Source organism: Chroicocephalus ridibundus, chromosome 8 (assembly GCF_963924245.1).
Source record: "Chroicocephalus ridibundus chromosome 8, bChrRid1.1, whole genome shotgun sequence".
In the NCBI taxonomy this organism is placed as follows: Eukaryota; Metazoa; Chordata; class Aves; order Charadriiformes; family Laridae; genus Chroicocephalus; species Chroicocephalus ridibundus.
Window position 1 is genome coordinate 19,330,170 of NC_086291.1, and position 20,604 is coordinate 19,350,773.

At 40.3% G+C, this 20,604-nt stretch overlaps 1 protein-coding gene across 3 annotated transcripts in view; it reads left to right on the forward strand.

The window, feature by feature from the left end:
• The first annotated feature begins 17,102 nt into the window (after positions 1–17,102).
• MTF2 (metal response element binding transcription factor 2) overlaps positions 17,103–20,604 on the forward strand; it is a 31,840-nt gene continuing 28,338 nt past the window's right edge. For 2 of the 3 annotated variants that reach the window (XM_063344387.1, XM_063344388.1), the window contains exon 1: positions 17,103–17,375. In XM_063344387.1, the coding sequence (XP_063200457.1) occupies positions 17,371–17,375 (5 nt within the window). In that variant the 5' untranslated portion in view covers positions 17,103–17,370. The remainder of the gene's footprint in view (positions 17,376–20,604) is intronic. The other variant, XM_063344386.1, reaches the window with a different exon arrangement.

Consider the following 20,604-nt stretch of genomic DNA (forward strand, 5'->3'; position numbering starts at 1 on the left):
GGGCGGGGCTGAGAGGGAGGGGGCGGGGCCAGGAGAAGCCCCGCCCGGGCGGGGGCCGGAGGGGCGGGGCTTCTTCTGGTCCCGCCCATTCCCCCCTCAGCCGTCGAGGGGGGCTGTCGCCGTTCCCGTCTGGGGACAATTATGAAGGAGGTAGTTAATAAATAACGTGTCTCATTGATTGCGAACAGGCTCCCATCATTGAACTGGACACGGTATTAAAAACAGCTGTGGGCCTGTTGCAGTCTTTAAAAAAAAAAAAAAAGTGTATTTCCTCCAAAATAAGGATGGAGTGCTTGGCTGGGCCTTATTAACACAGATTAGGGACATCGGTCTTATTAAGGGAGGAAAAAATTATCAATGGCTCCTTCACCAGAGGATCTTCTCAATGCTTCCTGCACTGTGAGAATTCCCATCCCATTTGAAATTCTAACTTCAAGTAAAATCATCCTTCCTTAGGTAAAGTTTTATTTTTGTTCTTCCTTCTTATGTTTATGACTTGATCGTGACTTCAATTAATGCAATGTGTTTAGCAGAGTCAGAGTCAGAAGCTGGGAGCCTCCCATTGAGATGCTTTTTTGGCTGTGAGGCTTTAGGCAAAAAGATTATGCCATGGTATGGCGATAAAAATAATGAGGCGATGAACGTAGCATATTATGGCTTTTCATGTTCAGTACACTTACCAAAGAAGCCTTCTTTGATGAAAAGATGGGTCACAAATATACTACTGTAAGAACAAGTTACATATTTTTGGCAGGGCTTACTCTTAAGGAAAGATGTGTATCTGGAAACCAAATGTTAGGAGCTCACAAAGTACTAAAAGTTTGCAGAATTTAAAGAGACTTGTGCTTTAAGATTCAAGAACAGTCTGCGACTGCTTTTTGAATGATATAATCACTGCCAGAGCCACTCTGAAGTATAAATCTGAAAATTAATTAGTAAGATTTGGCACTCCCGTAAAAGCAATCCTGGCTTTAATAACAGCCAGCAACTCTCACAGTAAGGGTGTTTTCTTCTCTTCCTATTCAGGCAGGCCCAGATGGCCGCGCTTTCTGCATCACCTCCCTCTACAGTTCAGTGGTTTGCACAAGTTTAGCTAGATTACGGGCAAGCAACGGAAAGGCAACACAAGAGGAGACTGCAGAGCAAATATTTAAAGGTTTTGCTGAATAATCTCAAGCCATTACTTCATCCAGTGTTCTATGCCAAGCCTTGGAATGACAGGCTGGGAGTAATCGTGAAATGTGGGTCTCCCATATGGCAGACAAGGATCTAAATGTTTTATTCCTGTTACGTCTGGATCCAAACAGTTCCTGGCATGTGTTCATTAGGGGATATATTTTTCACTTAGTACACGAGATCTTAGTCATCTGCAAGAGCAGGTGCTTTATTCCAGCACCAAAGTGTTTAGTTCAAGTACTCTTTGTGTCCAGGCTTTGAAAAATGCTAAAAAGTGCAGCCATTTCAGCCTTTTTCAGCTGTTAAACACAGAATTCCCAGTTAAGCCTCAGTAGAGGCAACTTCCTTGAAAAATTAGGCCAGGTAAGCCAAAAGAGTAACAGAAAAGGTGTAGCGTGCACTGACTTGGCATTCAGTGGGTGTGCAAAACCAAAGCAATATTCTGAAGACCAGAAGCAGATGCAGAAAAGCAACTGAGATACAACATAAATCTACTGATGTGTTATTTAGGGTACAGCCTTTCCATTCACACATGCCTTTCCACTCTGCAGTTCACACATTATCCATTTTTGTATGCCAATGCCAAAACTTTGGTATATCTTAATGCCCAAGCAGTAAAAGTTATGCTGATTTATTGCTACTTGTTAATACTTCAGGTTCCTATCCAGCTATATCAACACTGAGTGTTGTTGTTCTAGCGATGCAGGTTTTGTGTGTAAGATGGAAATCAACTGCTGATTATACAAGTACAGTGTTTGTTACTCACGGTGTCAAAAGGTAAATGTGGTTTTAAAATACCTTCTTACCTTCACCTTCAGTTCTATGACACCTTGGAGCTTATTACATACTAAGAATAACTCAGAAAAACCTAAAAGTGGTTACATGTGCTGAAGTGTACAGGAATTCTGGACATACAATGAATGAAAATATGAGACTAATGAGGAGAAAGGAAAACTACAGAGAAGAATCTGAATTCTTCAAGATACTCAATATAATGTGCACCTTTATAAATATAATAAAGAATTTCATCCAATTTCTTTTGAAGGAAAGTCTGTTGCTTAAATGAGTAATACAGGTTTTAACATTAAACAAAAACTAAACATTAGCCTATTGCAATGGTGCTGGATTTGCTTCTTACACAGTTATATGAAGCAGCTGCACCCACATAGTGATTTAACTTGAATGCTATCATAAGAGACTCCATGGGAAATCCTCAGGGTTCACACACTCTCCCCACCATCATATTATATGCAGGGAGCCTCTGGCTAATTTTAATAATCACAAGACTTCTAGTACTAATAATCACAAGACTTCTCTTCTTCACAGCGGCATTACTAATTTTCAGTCTGCCAAGCATGGCTTCCTGGATTAGTGCTCTTGTTCTTTGGATATGCCTAAGAGATATTCTGTGATCCCGGGCAGTACCACAGTTTTAAAATATTACAGCACCAGTAGGGATGGAATGCCTTTATATTTGCCACTTACCTTGGTTTGTAATTACTTTTAATAAAGGCATTTACACAATATACAGCATGACAATGATTTAAAATAAAACCACCTGCATTTCCTAAAATAAAATCTACAGAAATTTAGAGGTTTCTCTCTCTTCACATTACCCAGCTGTCACGGTGTTTGCTCAGCGATCTGTCTGGGAGTTTGGTTTTATAGAGACCCTACTTCCTTAGGCTTGCCTTTGTGGAAGAGAATGAAGACCTGGGGACACATCCAACCTTTAGACCTAAACTTTCTCTCGTGTTCCCTTCAGAGTGAGATTCTGTTTCCTTCCCCTCCTGCAAATTTCTGTGAACTCTGAGTTAATCAGTCTGTTAACTTTAATTTTGTCATATTCAAATTCTTAAAAATATTAATGCTTCTTGTGCATGAATAGGTGGAGCCATCTCTTACCCAGAAAGCAGACAAAGCCTGTTAAGGATTCCCTTGTGGCTTAACTTGTTATAAACAAGTCATTAATCTATTTGAGGAAACAGACTATTCTAGCCAGCAGGCTTAATTTCTAAGGCTGTATTTATACGGTCACTTTAATGTTGCTCAAATCCACCCTGCTGCAGAAGCTGATGGTGTCACCTTCTTCTCTTGCTCTTGCTGCTGGTGCCTACCTTCTACCTTGGGTTGGCACAACCATTTCTGTTGTTGTGTAGAGAACTAGATCAATGATCCAAACTAAAACCTAATCTTAACTAATTTTTCCTCTGAGTTAGGTTAGAGGCAGTCCAATTCCTTTCATCAGTAGCTTGGATTTATGCAGGAATAAAGTAGTTGTTTGTAAGCACTGAAACTTTTATTATGTTATTTAAACATTCCTATGTCAAAAATAATGTTTTAATACAGTCAGATAAATGACATAAATGTATGTGACTCATTTCTAGCTCTTGACTGAGATTAGATCCAACTATTATTAAATATTCAGAGATGCTGATTAATTTGGGGTACAAGTGTTTGCTTTGAGAGACAAAATGTCTACTGGTTTTTCTGGTATATTTTTTAAAATTCAAAATATACTAGAAAATATTTGAGTTAATAAGTCTTAATTTAGAGTAAATAGGTCTTTATCAATTCAGAATAGAAAGCTTTATATATTACAGTCCTTTATACATTAGAGGACTGAGGAAACTCCAAAAATACTCTGTTCAGAATAAAAGATTTGAAGGTAGTTATTAGCTCATTAATGGTCAATTGTACGCAAATGCTAAACAACAGGTCGCATTTGTGTTCTCATCGTTTCAAAGTCTACAAAGACAACACAGTTCAGAATCAATCAACCACTAAAATTAAGTTTCCTTTGTACGTACTTGTCCTTTCAAGTCTATTTCCTCTATTAATTGCTGGAGTTATGAGGTTCAAGAATTTTACTCAAGATTAATTGAGGTTATATGTTAAAATGCGTGGTCAGAATACACTTGCTAGCATTAATCTATTTCTCATTTGGCAATCATTTTACCATTTTCAGGCAACTTATTTTTGCCTAATGATTTTTAAAATGTACCTGGCTTTCAACATGGTTATTTTGCTTAATTATTCAGGCTGTTTCCATCTCTGAATAAGTCACAAAATAAAGTTGTAATCTACTATGAACTTCTGTTCACACTACTTGAAGTAAAATACTTGTTTGTTCTGTTTATCTTACACTCATGGTAGTCATCTGTTAAAAAAAAATATATATATAATTGGAATGTTAGAGTCTTAATTCCTATTTATAGACTTTCCCAAAAAGATAAACAGTCTAGCTGGCATTTTCTTAATGCCCTGCTGCCATTTTGCAAAACTTTTTACCCTGAATTAACACTTCCACTTTCTTCCTTACTTTATAAGGCAGCTCAGAGAGCTAGGAAACATCCAAGTTCTGGACCACGCTCTTTCAAAAATCCTACTTAGGTTCCAAATACTGAATTCCATTACTGAAGCTAGTAGACGCTGACGTAAGAAGGTCAATGATGAGAAGGAGATGTCAGCAGAATTCAATTCAGAATGAATTTAATTTTTAAATCCTAAGGAAGTTTAGTATGGGAACAAACTACCTAGCAGGGTAGTACATTTTTCAATACGTGGTGTACTTAATTGAGCTCTTACTTAAGTGCAATGAGGAAAACAGCTGCAGTGGTTTAATGCATTGCTACCCCCAGCTGTCCTGCCATCCTCTCTGCTGGAGGACATTTCCACAACAGAACCGTTTCAGTTCACAGTCTAACATATTTACTTTAATTGCCTGTGAACATCAGTTAACACTAAAATGCTAGACTGTGAACCTCAGCCAGTGAGGTACAGATATGCCCTGCCGCCTGCCAGCTACGGTACAGAGGAGAAAAATGGGCAGAAGAGCAGCTACAGACAACAGAGCTGCTATGTGAAGCCCTTTCCTCTCTTGTCCTCTACTACTTAGACCTACTCCCATCCTGTTCTCTCTCTTCTGCCATGCAACTGTTGGTGTAGCTGAATGGTGAACTCTTTGCTGAACCCAAATTAAAAATAACCCAGAAAAAAAAAGAAAAAAGCCACATCAGTTCTCCAGTTTGATTCCGCATGCCACTCAAAAGACTTACATATTCAGAAATGTGGGAATAGCTTGTCATTTGGAAGAAGTGGCAGAAACAGGAACTGCTTAAAACAGGGTAAGAATAAAAGCTCTTCAAATCTGCCCTAAACCTGACATTTCCTTAAAATATATACTCCAGCCCAGTGATCTGTTGGGCAGAGTGAATGAATCATTGTGTTATGTAGGAATTTGAACTGAATTAATCGTTCCTTCAGGCCTTAAATCATACATAAGTAAATATGCTTCAGTTCACAGGCTTTAATGAAGCTGAGAATCTGGCCCTGTACGCAAGAATTAATACGATGTACTGGCATGCCATGATATTGGCAAAAATTACTCTAAACATAACATTTTGTCTTACTTGTTTTGCTACATTCAAAATCTCTATATGTGAAATGCAGAAATTTTGTACTGAATTGTTAGAGGATTCTGACAGCACCCTGGAAAGCAGTAATAATTAGCAGAAATCTTTAGGAAATAAATATTTCCTTTTAGGAAACCTCTAATTGTAAGGATTATAAATTTGTTAGGTCTAAATTATTTTTTAAATTCTTTTTGGTATTATCTTATTGAAGTTGGTAATTCTGAGGTAGTTTGTAATACATGAACTTTCTTAAAAAGCTTATCACCCCTTATGAAGGCAGCAGCAATGTACTACTTAAATTCTAACCTGTTAACTAACTATATGTACAGTTGGTCTACTTAACTATTCACTATTGGTTTTTCTTGATAAAATTTTGCTCCCCTTTAAATAAACAACAAAACAAACAGGCAGACAGTCAAGTATATTCCTGGCACAGGGCAGATGCCTTTTTCAATCCCTAGAGTAGGCAGTCTATTGACTGTATATTAATTAATTCCTGTAGCCTACTTTATAGAAAGTACTGTGGGATTGTTGATAGAAAATATCCCAGTAGGCATACGCTATTAGTTGAATTATTTTAAATTTGTCAACATCTAAATTTCTACAGTACTTAGCAGCAATTCCCACTATAAACAAAATTACTTGAATAAAGTAAAACTATTTTATACTTAGAATTATTTTTTTAGAAGCAAAAATGCTGTTTTAAGCAAAGTATGGAACTCCATTCACACACAAGTGTTCTTAAATCTTTAAAAATAACCAAGCAGAATAAATTCCGTAGTCTAAAATATTGAGTTCTTCTCTATGTAATAGTACACATTTCTGAACAACAGATGGTTTTGATCCATCTATACAAAATCATAAATGAATGAAAACACAATAACTACTAGGTGACAGCATTTCTAAAGGTGTTTTTTTCGCCTAATTGAATGAGAAAAGACAATTTGGAACAGTAACAGTTTAAAACTCTTTAAGTAAATGATCAAGCTTATGTTAATATAGTATACATCTATATGCTTCATTTAACTTTGGGGAGATAAGTATCACTGTAGGCATAGATTGACTACGTCATATCAATTGACTACATCATATCAATATACTATAGAAGTATCTTGTCAAATGAGGTTTGTGCCTGGTTCCTGCAAGGCTCTGCAGACCCGGCTCTGCGCAGCACTGCAGCTCTCACTGCCCAGTTCTGCCACATGCTTTTTCAGCAACGCTGAAGTTCACAACAGAAGTTATTTTTCCCCTGCCCCCTCCCAGCTCATTTTATTTCTGCGTCACAGACATCCCTGCTCCTGCACACCCCCTCTCCAATCTGGATAAAACTGTTTTGAGACAGTTTTATAACCTAGTCCATCAATATTATTCAATTATTTTTAATTAGAGGTTATTTTTAACCCAGTTTGTTTCTGTGATGAAATTCACAGCACAGCTGAACAAACAGTTTTTGCCTGTGCTAAGGGTGTGTGTAGACTTCTTAATCTAGCCTGATTGCTAAAGAAAATGTATCAAATTACTAAAATTTGAAAATTACTAAAGTAATTTTTGTATGTGACGGTATGGTATCTGTAAGAACATAGGCCTTAAAGATGTATTTTAAGATTGTTCTGTATGAATCTATGTCAGAAATCATGCTATTTGATTCCTTGTCTTTCATTTAAAAGAAGCCAAGGCTACATTTTATATACAATTAAGTCTATTAAAAATATCTATCATTTGCCTAAATGTATAAAGAATAAACTATTGCAGTCAATTAAAGCATTTGTTAGCTCAGAAGAAACACATTGAAAATATATCTGTTGTGATAAACTGAATATATTCAGTGCTATTATGGTGAACAGTGCAATTGGTGTGCATGCCCTGAGCTCTCATTGTACGTAGGCGCAGAGCTCTCTTTCCAAACAGAGCATTCAAATGACACCACCATCACATCCGCTCAGCAGTTGTAGCAGATAAAGCATTTTCTTTTGACCAAGCAGGCAATCAGACTCTTTCTAGATCTTGTATTACAAAGTAGCTGCACAAAAGGAGATTTGATCCACAAATCCACATTTCCAGCCCATAAAACCAATTTGAGCTTGGGATTTGGGAGTATACCTGCAAAAATATTAGTGGTGGGTGAGGTAAACTGAACAGTTCTTTGAAGACACAGAGAGTCTTTGTTAGACTTTTACACCTCTAATCAGGGTTAACAGGTAGCTGGTCAATGCAGTCATTGTATTTGACACAGGTAGTGCCATTTCTTTGAAAATATTTCAAATGACTACAGATATTGATTTTCTATTTTGTCTAGATGTGTACTAAATAACTTGTTATAGTTTAGGTCAACTTTGATGTGAGATTTGCAGAGTTTTAAATAAACTTAATTTGTGACTGCCTCTATACACACAATCTTACTGTGTGCTGACATCCATGCTGACCTCCTTTTACCTATGTTTTATCCCAGCAAACGTTCATGTCCTGCAACTGTCCACATAAAACCTTTCTGCACAGTATTGTTTGAACCTGGGCTCATTTACACTACTGTGGATATAGGTTTATGTCCAATTGTACTTCAAATCAAACTCGAACCACAACTATTGTTTTCCACATGTCAGAAATTGATGGTTACAATTTGTTTCAATTTAAAATCAGAACAAAGTGGAAACCACACAACTTTTCCATCTCTTTTTTTCCCTGTTCCTCTTTCTAGCCATTTTGTACAATTCAAAGTGGATTCTAAACAGAAGAAAATTACATATTCAACCAGTGAATAATTCATACTAAATTTGCTGTTTCTATTTTAAAATGCTTTTAAATAAGACCTGGATTTACAGGTCTAGCAAGTAAGGATGCCCTTCTCACCACAGGCTATCCACTGGTAATTAAATCACACCAGTAATCTGATACAGCATTATATCTTTGCTAGTACGATAGCACTGTCACAGACGTTTTACATCCTAGAACCTGCACTAAATTAAAAAGTCCTTGGAGGCCATCACTACTTGACCTCTTGGTCTGTTTGCTGAATTCCAGGCAGGGCAAAAGACAAACAGTTCTACTTTTAGCAACCACCTGCATGCTAGCACAGTGTCTTGTTAATGCTTGCCTGCATTTCCCCCCATCCTTGGCTCTAGAGTCGTTCCTACCTGAGAAATCTGAGACACTTGGTAAAGGTCTTGGGAGAGGTAAACTAACAATAGACAGTTGTAATTTGAATGAGAATTAAACTATAGCAAACTGACTTCTGAATCAGATAATCCTCACACATACTTAGTATGCTTTCCTTTTTTGCATTCTCTTTGTAAGCTTAATCTGTCTTATCTTTTTAGGGTGTTTTCATGTAGGCAAGCCCTTTGAATGTGGTCTTTCGCATCCTGAAGTTGTCTTCACATCTGTTTATGGTAAGTCTGGATATTCCCCTTTGCGTTCCTCATAGGCAGGAGGATGAACTTTGATTTGCTATAATGGAACACAGCAGAGCCATCAAGACCCCTGTATGGCCACCATTCCTGCCCAGGTTGGGAAAGCATGAGGTCCTCAGTCCCAGTTGGGCTGAGGTCATCACACGATGCTTTTCAGTGTCAGTGAATTCACAGGCACAGCATGTCTACCTGACAGTCCTTGGCACACTTCTGCTTTCTTGACTCAAGAAGCAGCTCATAATCAGAAATCAGCAGTCCCATAATCAGAAATATTTTAGCTGTCAATTCATGAGCTGCCTGTGACCATGGAACATACATTTGACCATCTGAAAGAGAGATGGCAGTCCATGGGATCAAACTGAGGGTCAGGTTATGTTTCCCCGTTGGCTTGTTGTAGATGTTTCATTCTATAACTTGAACAGAAGAAGAAATAAGCCTTTTCTCTTTGCATTTCCATTTTCCAAAATTAATATTTTTATCATCTCTTCTGCTATCTTGGTTCTGTACTTCCTCCCCAGTGTATACATACTCTCAGCTCCTAGACTCATGAAGTTACTGCTAGCTGATCTGGCGAAAAACAACCCATTTTTATACACACATATATGTGTTATGTATACATAGATGCATAAAAGTGACGTTTTTTCAGCTGGAGCAGTTCACTGACCTGACACATCTGTGTGGCTCCTGGCAATGGGGACAGCCACCACAGTAGACAACATCAGCAGCCTCCTGAGCAGGAACAAGTCCAACCTTGGATGGCAGCAGCTGCCAGACAAGTTTGGCTGCGTCAGGAAACTACCCTCGGCTACAACTGCAGAGAAGAGCCGGACTCACAGCCACTTGCCAGGGCTCACCTCCCCATCTCCTCCTTCAGCCCCTGCCTCCAAACCAGCAGAAAATTATTTACCCCTGTTGTGGGGTTAGTTTATACTACTCAGTGCTATGAAGCAGGTCACTGCAATGTCAGAGGAGCACCCAAGTGGGCTGAAGGGGAGCCCTGGCAGCATGCTGGGAGCGAAGCAGTGGGACTGCCAGCCCTTAGCTCAGTTCAGCTGCTTTGAAAAATTCACACTTCCACCAGGCTGCAAAAGCTGGGGCAGGGGACCACTCATGTGGCTGGGCGCATGTGCCATGTTCCCCCGCTTCTCTCAAACACATCTTTAAGTTTAGCTATCTGGTAACTACACCCATGCTGTGACAACTTCAGATTGTACTATTTTAAATATATTAATCTAGTAGAAATACAGCTCTTCTGTGTTCATAAGACCACCTTTTTCTACTATTTTACTGATACATTATAAGAATTTCACTAGCTTACTGAGGCACAATCTGGCTTACAGTATGCTTTTGCAGCCTGATGATGTTGCAAGTGCATGTACTGTTGCTTTGGTTTTACATTGATATTTAACTACTGTTTTTAACTCATCGCAAAAGCATATAGCATGAAATAAAAATAAGGAAAAAATATTGTCTATCCTGGCAGCCCCAGATTTTAGGGATAGAGTCAGGACTGTATAGATGGGGATGTCAGTGTTGGTGTGAAGGATGTCAAAATAGAGAACGAATGACTGATGCAATAAGAATTTATTTTGATACTGTTTCTGTATCATTTTTTTAGCTGAATGCAGATAAGCAACACTGTGTTAGAACAGAACCTGGGCTTTCAGGCTGAGATAACATGGCATCCATGTGGAAAGATCAAAATATATGTCGGACAATAGCTATTACTTTTGGATTAGCCAAAACAACGATACTTGGATTGTACCTTTTACTTAAATATATCAAAGTTAATAAATGTAACAAGCAGTTACATAAGCAGTGGAAAAATGAAGTATGGAATTAATGAATTGGGTAGTACATTGGCCTGGGACCACTTACTATTCTTTTTGTGCAGCCCGCTTGGACTGGCAGCAGCTACAAAAAGGGCTACTGCCTTATCTTCAGCCCCTGCAGCCGAATTTACTGGACCGCAAACAGCTGTAAGTGTTAGCAGGATCCTGTCAGGCTGCACTGTTCAAAAGTATTGTGTCGCCATCTTCATCAGATAAAAAGATGCCATTAGGAAAGAGAAAAAAAAAAGAAAGAAAATAAGAGAAGTGAGGGACTTTCCATCTGAGTGGGACTTGGCAGGTCTGCTGAAAGCTTGTGAGAAGGCCCATACTGCATTCCAGGTGGTGGGAGAGCAGAAGGAATGCTGTACTAATTCTCCCTCCGGCCAGACTGATGTCCAGAACAGATTTTTCACCACAGATGAAATGGCAATATTCTGCCATGTAACTGTGTCCTGAGGGGCTGTTAAACATTTTTTACTTCAGTTTAGAGTTAAGAAGTAAGTCTGGTCTGTACTCTTACAAAATTTAACCACACAAGAGCTGGAAATTCTGCTCTAGCAGGCATTTTTACAGTACACAAAGGAGCATAGATGCTGACAGACAAAAACCTTGCCATAAAACTGTATGACGCCACAGTCTTCAAGAAGTTATGATACAACCCATCACGATGTAAAATATTTGAGACTGCAATTAGTTTTGCAAATCCACAGAACAGAGCTAAAGTGAATTAATAAAATGCTTACTTAGGCTTTAACTCTGAAATGCTGACCATGCATTTTAACTTTAGTCACTAGAGCTTCAGTAACTGCTTTCAGATCTGTGCTTAGAGTGTAGGGGAAGGAATGCATCACACTGGTGCACCACTGAATTCTCAGAGAGTTTGGGAAGCGGAACCTCTTTCTGATCCAGGCAATTAACGAAAATTTCAAGACTTGGCAGCTGTTTATTTCCTGAAAGAAGGTGATTATATGACCACGGCAGCCAAATGACAGTGCAGAGAGAGTAGTAAACCTCTCTTAAATTCCAACTCTGAGTAATGAGCTCATATTTTTATGCACAAGAAAAAGACAGGAAGAAAGATTACTCAGGACTACTCTTGCATACCTTCACAAAATTCCCACTAGCTAGAACAGTAATAAGCTGCAGTTCTCTCACAGCTATTTTCTGGAGATAAAATAATGCTACATATGCCCATAAGTCTTCAATACAGAAAAGACACTATTACCAGTAAGGACACAGTAATTCATACACAAGCACCCTCAGCAAGGCCAAACCTGTAATCAAGCACTTATTTTTTCTCCTTTGGACCTCACTCACTGTCTTCAGGTACAAAAAAATTGTTAGTATAACTAAGATAGATACGAGACACATGCTCTCACAATAAGAGCCCTTCCCACACTTTAGCAAGCATACTCAAAAATGTTGTAAATAATGTAGAAACACTGTGTCTCAAGCCCTTACAATTTCAGTCTTGGATATCTCAGTCTGTTACAAGTTATATTTTTTCCACTGTTATAAATATGTGAACTGAGGGATTGCTTCTTGTTCAGCCACTTACAGCAAACAGAGAGGTTTCAGCCATGGTGAGGTATGAACTGCAAATTAGGAATAACCAAGGTCTTATATTAGAATTATGCGAACATTTAATAGCTTCTAAGTGCTTCGAATTGTAAACTATAGAGCACCTGAAGAACTATCCACCAACCTACCAAAGACCACTCAGTGATACAAAATCCTGACTTATGTTTTACAAGTAATTTCAGAAAGGTTACACACCTGGAATAAAATTTTAAGTGAATCAAGTATTAAGGACTTTTTAATATTGTTTGATATTTTCTCAAGCGTCTGAAGTGTATGTTATTAAATGCAGAGCTAACACCCACAGTTTGGTTTTAAGAGTCTTTGGTGCTTTGAGTAATAGTGCCAGGGAAGGATTTAAAAAAAGGGAGTTAGATTGCTAAATGTTACTTTTTAAAGGGTAAACAACCTTCTAATGGTTTTCAGGTTTAAATGTGGCTCAGTTTAAAGGCTAATAAAGGTTGCGATACAAGCAGATCATATACTAACCCACACAGTTAATTGCTGTTTAATGCAGGTGTTGCAGTAGCGCTTTAGAGACTTACAGACAAAAATATGACTGCAATACTCTCATAATATTCTATCTTCAAAAGTTACAAGCAGTAGATTGTTAAATATTAAGGACATAAGAATGAAGAAATAATTGCTTAGGATTAGTGGGGCAAATATGTTGGGTTTTTGTACATTGAATTTAACAGAAAAATAGTATTTGACCAGCTAAATTGGGTCAACAATGACCATGATAGTGAACACATTTAAAAGGATATTTACAGTTTAAGATTTATCAAGCAAGATCCCAACATGCATAAGAACATGATGGAGTACAGGACAGTTTTTTTCAGGATTTTCTGATCTCTCAGAAGATAAAAAAAGATGGGAATGGCAAAGTGCTTGTACTAGAAAAAAAGTGTTTCTGTGTGAAGAACAGTATCAGGGTACCTCATGGCCAGTAATATTAATTTATTTTCCTCTGCATTGTTGATATATGAGTATGAAAAATTATTAATATTCTTGTCTAGCTAGAAAAACCTTTAAAGATGTCAATTTTAAAATATTTTCAGTGCTATTTTTATATTTTTTATAATTACTGTAATTTTATGATAACAATTGTTAGCTAGTTGTAAGACGATTAATACAAAATTCTGTATATCTTATAACATCACTTGCTTATTTTTTAAATTTTGAAATCGAAGATTCTTTTGAGTTGAGCCATAATAAATGCAGCATATGTGCATTCTCACTAATTATTATGTTTTTGTAAAAATAGATGTACCATATTTATCTTGATTTAAGATAGGAAGATCCCAGGTGAGCTTCCTTGCTGTTCCCATGCTTAAACAATGCAGAGAAAATCGCCTGGGATCTAATATTCCCTCCTTACTGAATTGTGGTCATGACAACCATCTGTACAAGGATAAGCTTTGCAGTATTGTCTTGTTCAAGGGTATCATTTTGACATTATGTAGTGTGATACAATAAGGTAATGGACAATAATACTGTGCAGCAGTTGGTGCTCTCATCTACGTATATTGCTGACTTATACTTCTGTTTTTTGTGTGTTTTGGTTTGCTAGTTTAATATTTCTGTGGCCATTGTGGCAAGGGAAGTATATAAATGTAACACCAGCCTTTAAAAATTATGTTAACATTCAAGAGAAGGGCCATCGGCTAAGGGAAATGCCACTGTTTCTGACTCTTCAAATTCATCCATCTCTGCTAAGTACTAGGGGATTTACATTTTGAATATGAAATTTAATTTTTCTCTGCTGTGCCAGTAAGGCAAAATAGAATTTTAAAAAGCCAAGACTTTGCTTTTGCATGTCTTTATGGCAAGAGTATTACTGTTAGGCTTGCCTAACAGTATATGGACAAAAATAAACAGAGATAAAGACAGTGCCAGGTTGTTATTCTTTATCTCCTTTCTGAAACAGAGCTATTAATAAGATGAGATGGAATAAAGCTGAAAATATCTATTACTAAGCAGAATCTGATACATAATCAAAGACTATTTTTTTTTTCCTGAAACTTCTACACAAGAAAGCCCTTACTGGCATTGGAGGGAATGTAATTTAATTTGCTTTGGTCACTCTGCGCCTCAAAGTACATCCATAATATGTCTGGAATTGAAAACATAACAGGAGAGATTGCTTAAACTGTATGTTGAAATACTTTTGAGGTATTACTGGAAGGCAAAAAAGAAAGTAAGGCAGGAAAGTTCACTCTAAAGTCATGACATAGAGTCTTGCCATATGTTAACAGAAGAAATAACTGGTTGTTTTACTACTAGCACTGAATAGAAAGCAGACAAGGATTCTAGCTTGCTCCAGATCAATCATACACGTCTCATAGTATAGTAATGGGAATTGTGTGTTTAAACTAGGTTTTTTACTATTGCTGTTGATTTATTTGTACCACATATGCTAGTGAGAACAAGGGATCCTCCTTCTGCTGCAAACACAGGTTTACTGATTTGAGCTTTTTAACTTGAAAACCATTTGTAAGGGATCATTTGCACATTTCCAGTAAGATCCCCAACCCTGTAATAATCTGGTCAGGTTGGGCAAAGGAACAATGCCGGTGACTCTTACAGAGCAAATTTCTCCTCCAGTGCAAATTTCTCTTGTTGAACTTGTCACCTGTGTCTACGTATACCTCAGCCATTTGATTTACTTGGTCTAGCAGATGGATCGGATCAGTGTGAGTCACATAGTCACTGCTCTAGAAAGGGGTTTGCTGTCAGATGGAGATTCAGTGACCTGTTAAATTGATTTAAAAAAGGATGTTATAGTATGAGTTACGAAATTAAGGTGGTGGGGTGCGAGATGTGTATGTGGAGGATGTATGGCTTGGAATATTTCTAGCTATCAGTAATAGCTGGCCTTAAAAAATTTAGAATTTAAAATGGTTTTATTTGGTGTTTGGCTATAAACTTATGTTGTACTTCTCAGATATTACAGGAGAAAGATATTATGTGGAATCTAGGTTGTGGGAAAATATTGATACTGTCTGCTGTTTGTAGTAATAAAGCTAATAGTAAGCTTTAGGAGGTATGTTCTGGCCTAACTAGTACAATCCCTGAAATAGCAAACTAATGAGTTTATCAAACTCTAATTATATAACGTAGGGATTCCCAGTTCCTTTTCGGGCTGCCCTCAGATGCTGCTATTCCAGCAGCAGCTCCTAGCTTTGTGACAAGCAGTGCTTTATGGATGGGATGGGGCTGTGCAGCTCTATGGTGGGGTTATGCAGACTGCTTTTGGGAGCAATACTCAAGGGGTAAGGAGGGCAGAGCCAGCATGCATCTTTTTAGTCAGGAGCTTTTCTGTTGGGTTTCTGATTTTTTTTGGCCGTGATGCTAGTGGCTAAACAAACAATTTACTTTATAGGGGAGTGATGCTACTTTGAGAAGTTCTGATTTATGTCATTTCAAAGATACAGTGGGACGAGACTGATTAAGACCTTCCATGTAATAAAGTAAGTTGTGAGGGAGCCAGTTATTCGTGTTTAATCCTGTTTATTCTGTTGCTGACTTGGAAGTTTGCTTTTCAACATAGCTAAACACTTGTTCTCACACAGTTATTTAAAAATAAAAACTTGCTGCTGTTCACAGTCCGTGAAAATCTGTGAAGAGCAGCCAGGGACCCTTGTGTTGTACAAGTCTGGTTTTAGCAGTAGACTATCAGAATTGCTCAACAGTGTCTAGTTAGCACATCCATTTAACTATCCTCTAAAACTTGTATTTATCCAGACTTATTTTCTGGGGCTTATCCTGGGAGAGTAGGCAGCTTTGAGAACTCGGGCAGCATGAACTGGACAGACTCACGAATCCAAAATTCACCCTCCAGTCCACCAAATTCAGCCGTTTCCAGAGCATCTGTTACACCAGTTGGCAAGATCAGATCCAGTAAATATTTGCATTTCAGTATTGCACAGAGGCCTGAGCAGCGCTGAGCAACTGCCCTTACTGGGTTAGGGCAACCTTTATAACCATGTCACCACTGTATTGGGCAATTCCTGCTTTAATGCAGACTGGTCTAATAACACAGTCAAAGAAACTACGCACAAAACCAGGTTGTTCTCAGTGACAAAAAGTGAAAAGCCTGTTTCACTAAGCTAATACAGCTGCTGCTACAAACCCAACTCTGAGGTTTAGATCATCTCCTAAAATGGCAGCACCCCGCTACCAGTCTCTGCAGAGAAGCACGCTGCCCGGTGCCTTTAACTAACCGGCCGCAGAAGACTCCGGTACCGGGGCGGGCCTGGCCTGGCCTCGCCGCCACCCGTGCGCGAAGCTGGGCTTGCGTCCTGCCCTCTCTTGGATCTTTCTAGACGCCCGGGCCGACCCCCACCGATGCGGGGAGCCGCGCCGCGGCCCCAAGCGCTGGTGGGGGATCCGCAGGGCGGATGAGGGCAGCGGGGCGGGCAGCGTTAGCCAGGCCCAGGCCGCCTCCCCGCAGGTGCGGCGGGGAACAATAGGCAGCGGACGGTGGGTCAGCGCGCTCCCCTCAGCACTACCGCAACGAGTCCCGGCCGGCGGGCAGGAATCTCTCCCTCGGACAGCACGCCGAAAGTAGTCCCTCTTTGTTCACCAGCGGAGAAGGTTCGGTTTCACCTGTGTCCTTCCGCCGCGGCGCTCTGCCTCCCCGCCCCCTGGCCCAGGAGCTGCCTGTCGGCGCAGGCGGGGCCCGCCGGGGCGGGGCCGAGGCCCTTTGTGCTCCCAGAATGCACCAGCCTCTCCTCCGCGGGAAACAAAAATGGCGAGGGGCTACGGTGGAGCCGGGCTGTCTGTGAAGCGGCTCTGACCCCTCCCCCGCTGCCTTTCCTCCGCCGACGCCGCGGGGTCCGCGCTCGGGGGGGATCCCGCTGCGCACCGAGGGCCTTGGCCGCACCGGGGCGCCGGGGGGAGGCTCCCGAGCTCGCCGATTTCCCTGTATGAGGCGGTTGGCACCACTGGAGAGACCGAATGAGGTGAGGGGTGGGGGGGGCGGGCCGTGGCAGCGGCGGCGGTGGGGAGGGGGGGGCGCGGAAGGAGGGGCGGCCGGGCCCCGTGCAGGCCGGGCGCGCCCTGCAGCTCGGGCCGCCGGTGCCGCATCCCCCCCACACCTCCCGCCTCCTTTCCCCCGCGGCGGCCGCGCCACCCGCCGGGGAGGGGGTGCGAGGGGCCCCGCTCTGGCGCTGGGGGGCCCCCGGAGGCTCTTTGGGGGAGGGGGAGGAAGCTCCCTCCGAGGCGGAGGCTGGCAAGGCGAGCGAGGGGTCAGCGGTGCTCCGCAGTGACCAAAACAAAGGGAAGGGAGGTAGCGGGCCGTCCGCCGGGGTCTGCGGAGGTGCTGCCGCCGCGGTGAGGTTGCGGCGAGGCTTGCGCCAGCTGTATTTTTTTTTTTTTTTAATATCTTCTTGTTTAGGGATATTGTCCGAGTAGGCTGCGTTTGCTCGAGTGCGAGGAGGGCAGCACAAAAGAGGTGGTGGTCGCTGGTAACTTTGTTTTTGGTTTCAGGCTAGGCGATTTGAACGTGTTTGGAAGCTTACGTTTTTGGTTCGCTAAAATATGTTAACTGTTGCTGGCTGAAAGGATGTGCAATAACGCGTTTTCTTTTCTTTTGGTGTTTGAGTTCTGTAGGAAGAATGGATTGATACTTTTGTTAGTCGAAGAGAACAATATGGTGCTGTGTTGGGTGCTCTGGACACTGATATTAGCGTTGAAATACTAGGGGTTATCATCCACCCATGGAGTATCTGGGTGCTATTTAAAGGAGAAGGCCTGTGTAATTTAATGAAAGGGCCTGCCAGGAAAGCGGCGTAACATTTTGTTTCTTGAATTTCTGATAGTTAGGCCCTGCTTGTGACTTTAAAAGGCCAAACATAGTAATGGATAATTGCATGATTTTTTTTTTTCCTGACTTAGTGTAAGGGAAAGTGATTAGTGCTTTGTACCTAAACTGTCAAAAGGGTGGCATAATAAGAAAACAGCTTTCTGTTTTTTTGGGATCTGTAATCAGGTTGGTAAAAGTTAACAAGTCAATGTTTGTCCCTTTTTCGAGTGCTCAAATTGCAATAAACTTGAAAGCATTTGAATTTAAAAGAAGAAAAAAAGCTTTGTTCCTGTAATATTAGAGTACAGCTTAGTAGGTTTATAGCTTTTTAGTGGAAGGAGAATAAGTGAAAACAAAGATGGAAAATATGAAAGAAGGTGCGTAATAAAGTAGTTAAAGTGAGAAGGATCTTTGCAAGGAGCTACAAGCTGGTGAAATGTGGATCTAAACTGAGAGTATAATTTAGTAAGGTTTTCCACAGTTAACTCTTATTTTGTCAAATATAGATGTGTGGCTTCTCAACAAGCTGTCTTTTCTGCTTTGGGAGTAATTTTAAATGAAATGTAGGTTGCTTCTCAAAAGTTGTCTTAATATGACTAGTTACCAATTGTCGAGTTGTATAATATATATTTTTTTTAAATAGGTGAAAGACATACGTACTATTAGTTAGTATCAAGGCTGGCCTCAGATACATTATATTTGTCCTTCCCTGCATTTGGAGATCAGGTAAAGTGTATAAGAAGAGCAGCTGTAACAAGTAAGTTGCAGTTCATTTCCTAGTAAAGAGTGGACCTCTGTGTTTCCTGGGGACAGATGTGAATGAATATAGTACTAGAAGCACCTAAAATGGCTTTAAAGCATATTTTGTGCTCTTCCTGCTAGCTGTGGAGGAGAAAGCTTGTTGGAGGGAAGAAACACATGTGACTAGAAGCCAATATGAATATTCTCTTAGTTTCTGAATTGACAGTACTTTTTGTGTGGTTGACCTCCGAGCTTGCTGCAGAGTTGGTTTCACCTTCTTTACAGGCCTTCCTTGCAGGAAATGGAGGGGAAGTGTGTCTTTGAGTAAAACGCACCAGGAGAAGAATTATAAAACCACAGGTATTGCTGGAGGGTCCTTGGGCAGGGAGGTACCTGTTACTGAAAGCACTGAAACTAGTTGAACTTACACTTTGAATTGTCTAGATTTTAAGCTGATGGCCTCTTCCTAGAAGATAGGCTCTCTATGGATGAATGAAATCAAGAGGTTTAATTTTCTTTGAGAGGAAGGGAGCTAATGATGAGAGCATTCCTGATGAGTCTGAACATATTTAATTCACTAAATATCTTGGAGGATAATAATTATTTATGTTTAATTTATTTTTAATTTCTTTCTGTGGAGTGCTTATGAAGGTTGCTGTCCTTGTGAGTAGCCTTAAAGAAGGAAATTTCATGGAGCTCTGAAACCCTTTCGCCGCCCCATCCCACCGCGCCCCCCGCCCTCCCCGGCCCCGTGCAGGTCACCATGTTGTCTGTTACCTCTTTCACTGCTTGGGTGCATGCTCATCCTATACTCGCTTAGGTATGTTGCTGGGCCTCCTGTATTTGGATGCTGTAGAAATACAAAAGGAAGCGGCTGTGTTCAAGGAGGTGCTAAGTACACAATTAAGGGAAGATCTGCTCTGAAAAGGTGTGTTGCGACCTGATACCATTGTCCTCTCCCTGGTACTACCTTCTGCCGCTTTGTGTATAAAACAGATTATCAGGCCCAAACAAATGGCTCTTACAGTACAGGAATGCCCTATCCTGTTTCCCTACATACTAAATATGTAGGGATATATGTCATTCTATAACGATCTTTTAAAGACTAATAATTTCACTTTGCATATCGAATAGAATTAAAACACTTCTAGTTATTTTTTATTTCTTGAGGGAGAGTGTGAGTAAGTAAAACCAAAATCACAAATGATTGTAGTATTATGGACATGAAAATGCACTTTATCCTGGTGGCTACCTCTTTTTAATGGTATGAATCAGTCGTATTGAGGACAGTCATACTTCACAGGATCAAGGGATGACTTGGGTTAGAAGGGACCTCAGGAGTTCTCTGGTCCTGCTCAGAATAGCATCAGCCATGAGGCCAGACCAGGTGGCTTTATCCAGTCAGCCCTTGAAAAGCCTCCAGTCATGGAGGTCGCACAGTGATGGGACCCTGTTGCACTGCTGAACTGTCCTCATGGGGGGAAAGAGAGAGGAAAAAAAAAAAAAGCAACACAAAAACATTTCCCCCCATCAGAAACTCTCTTATTTCAACATATGTGTTACCTTTTGCCCTTCTACCATGCAATACTGTGAAGAGGCTAATTCCATCTCGTTCATCCTCTCATAGGAGCTGGAAGGCTGCTGCT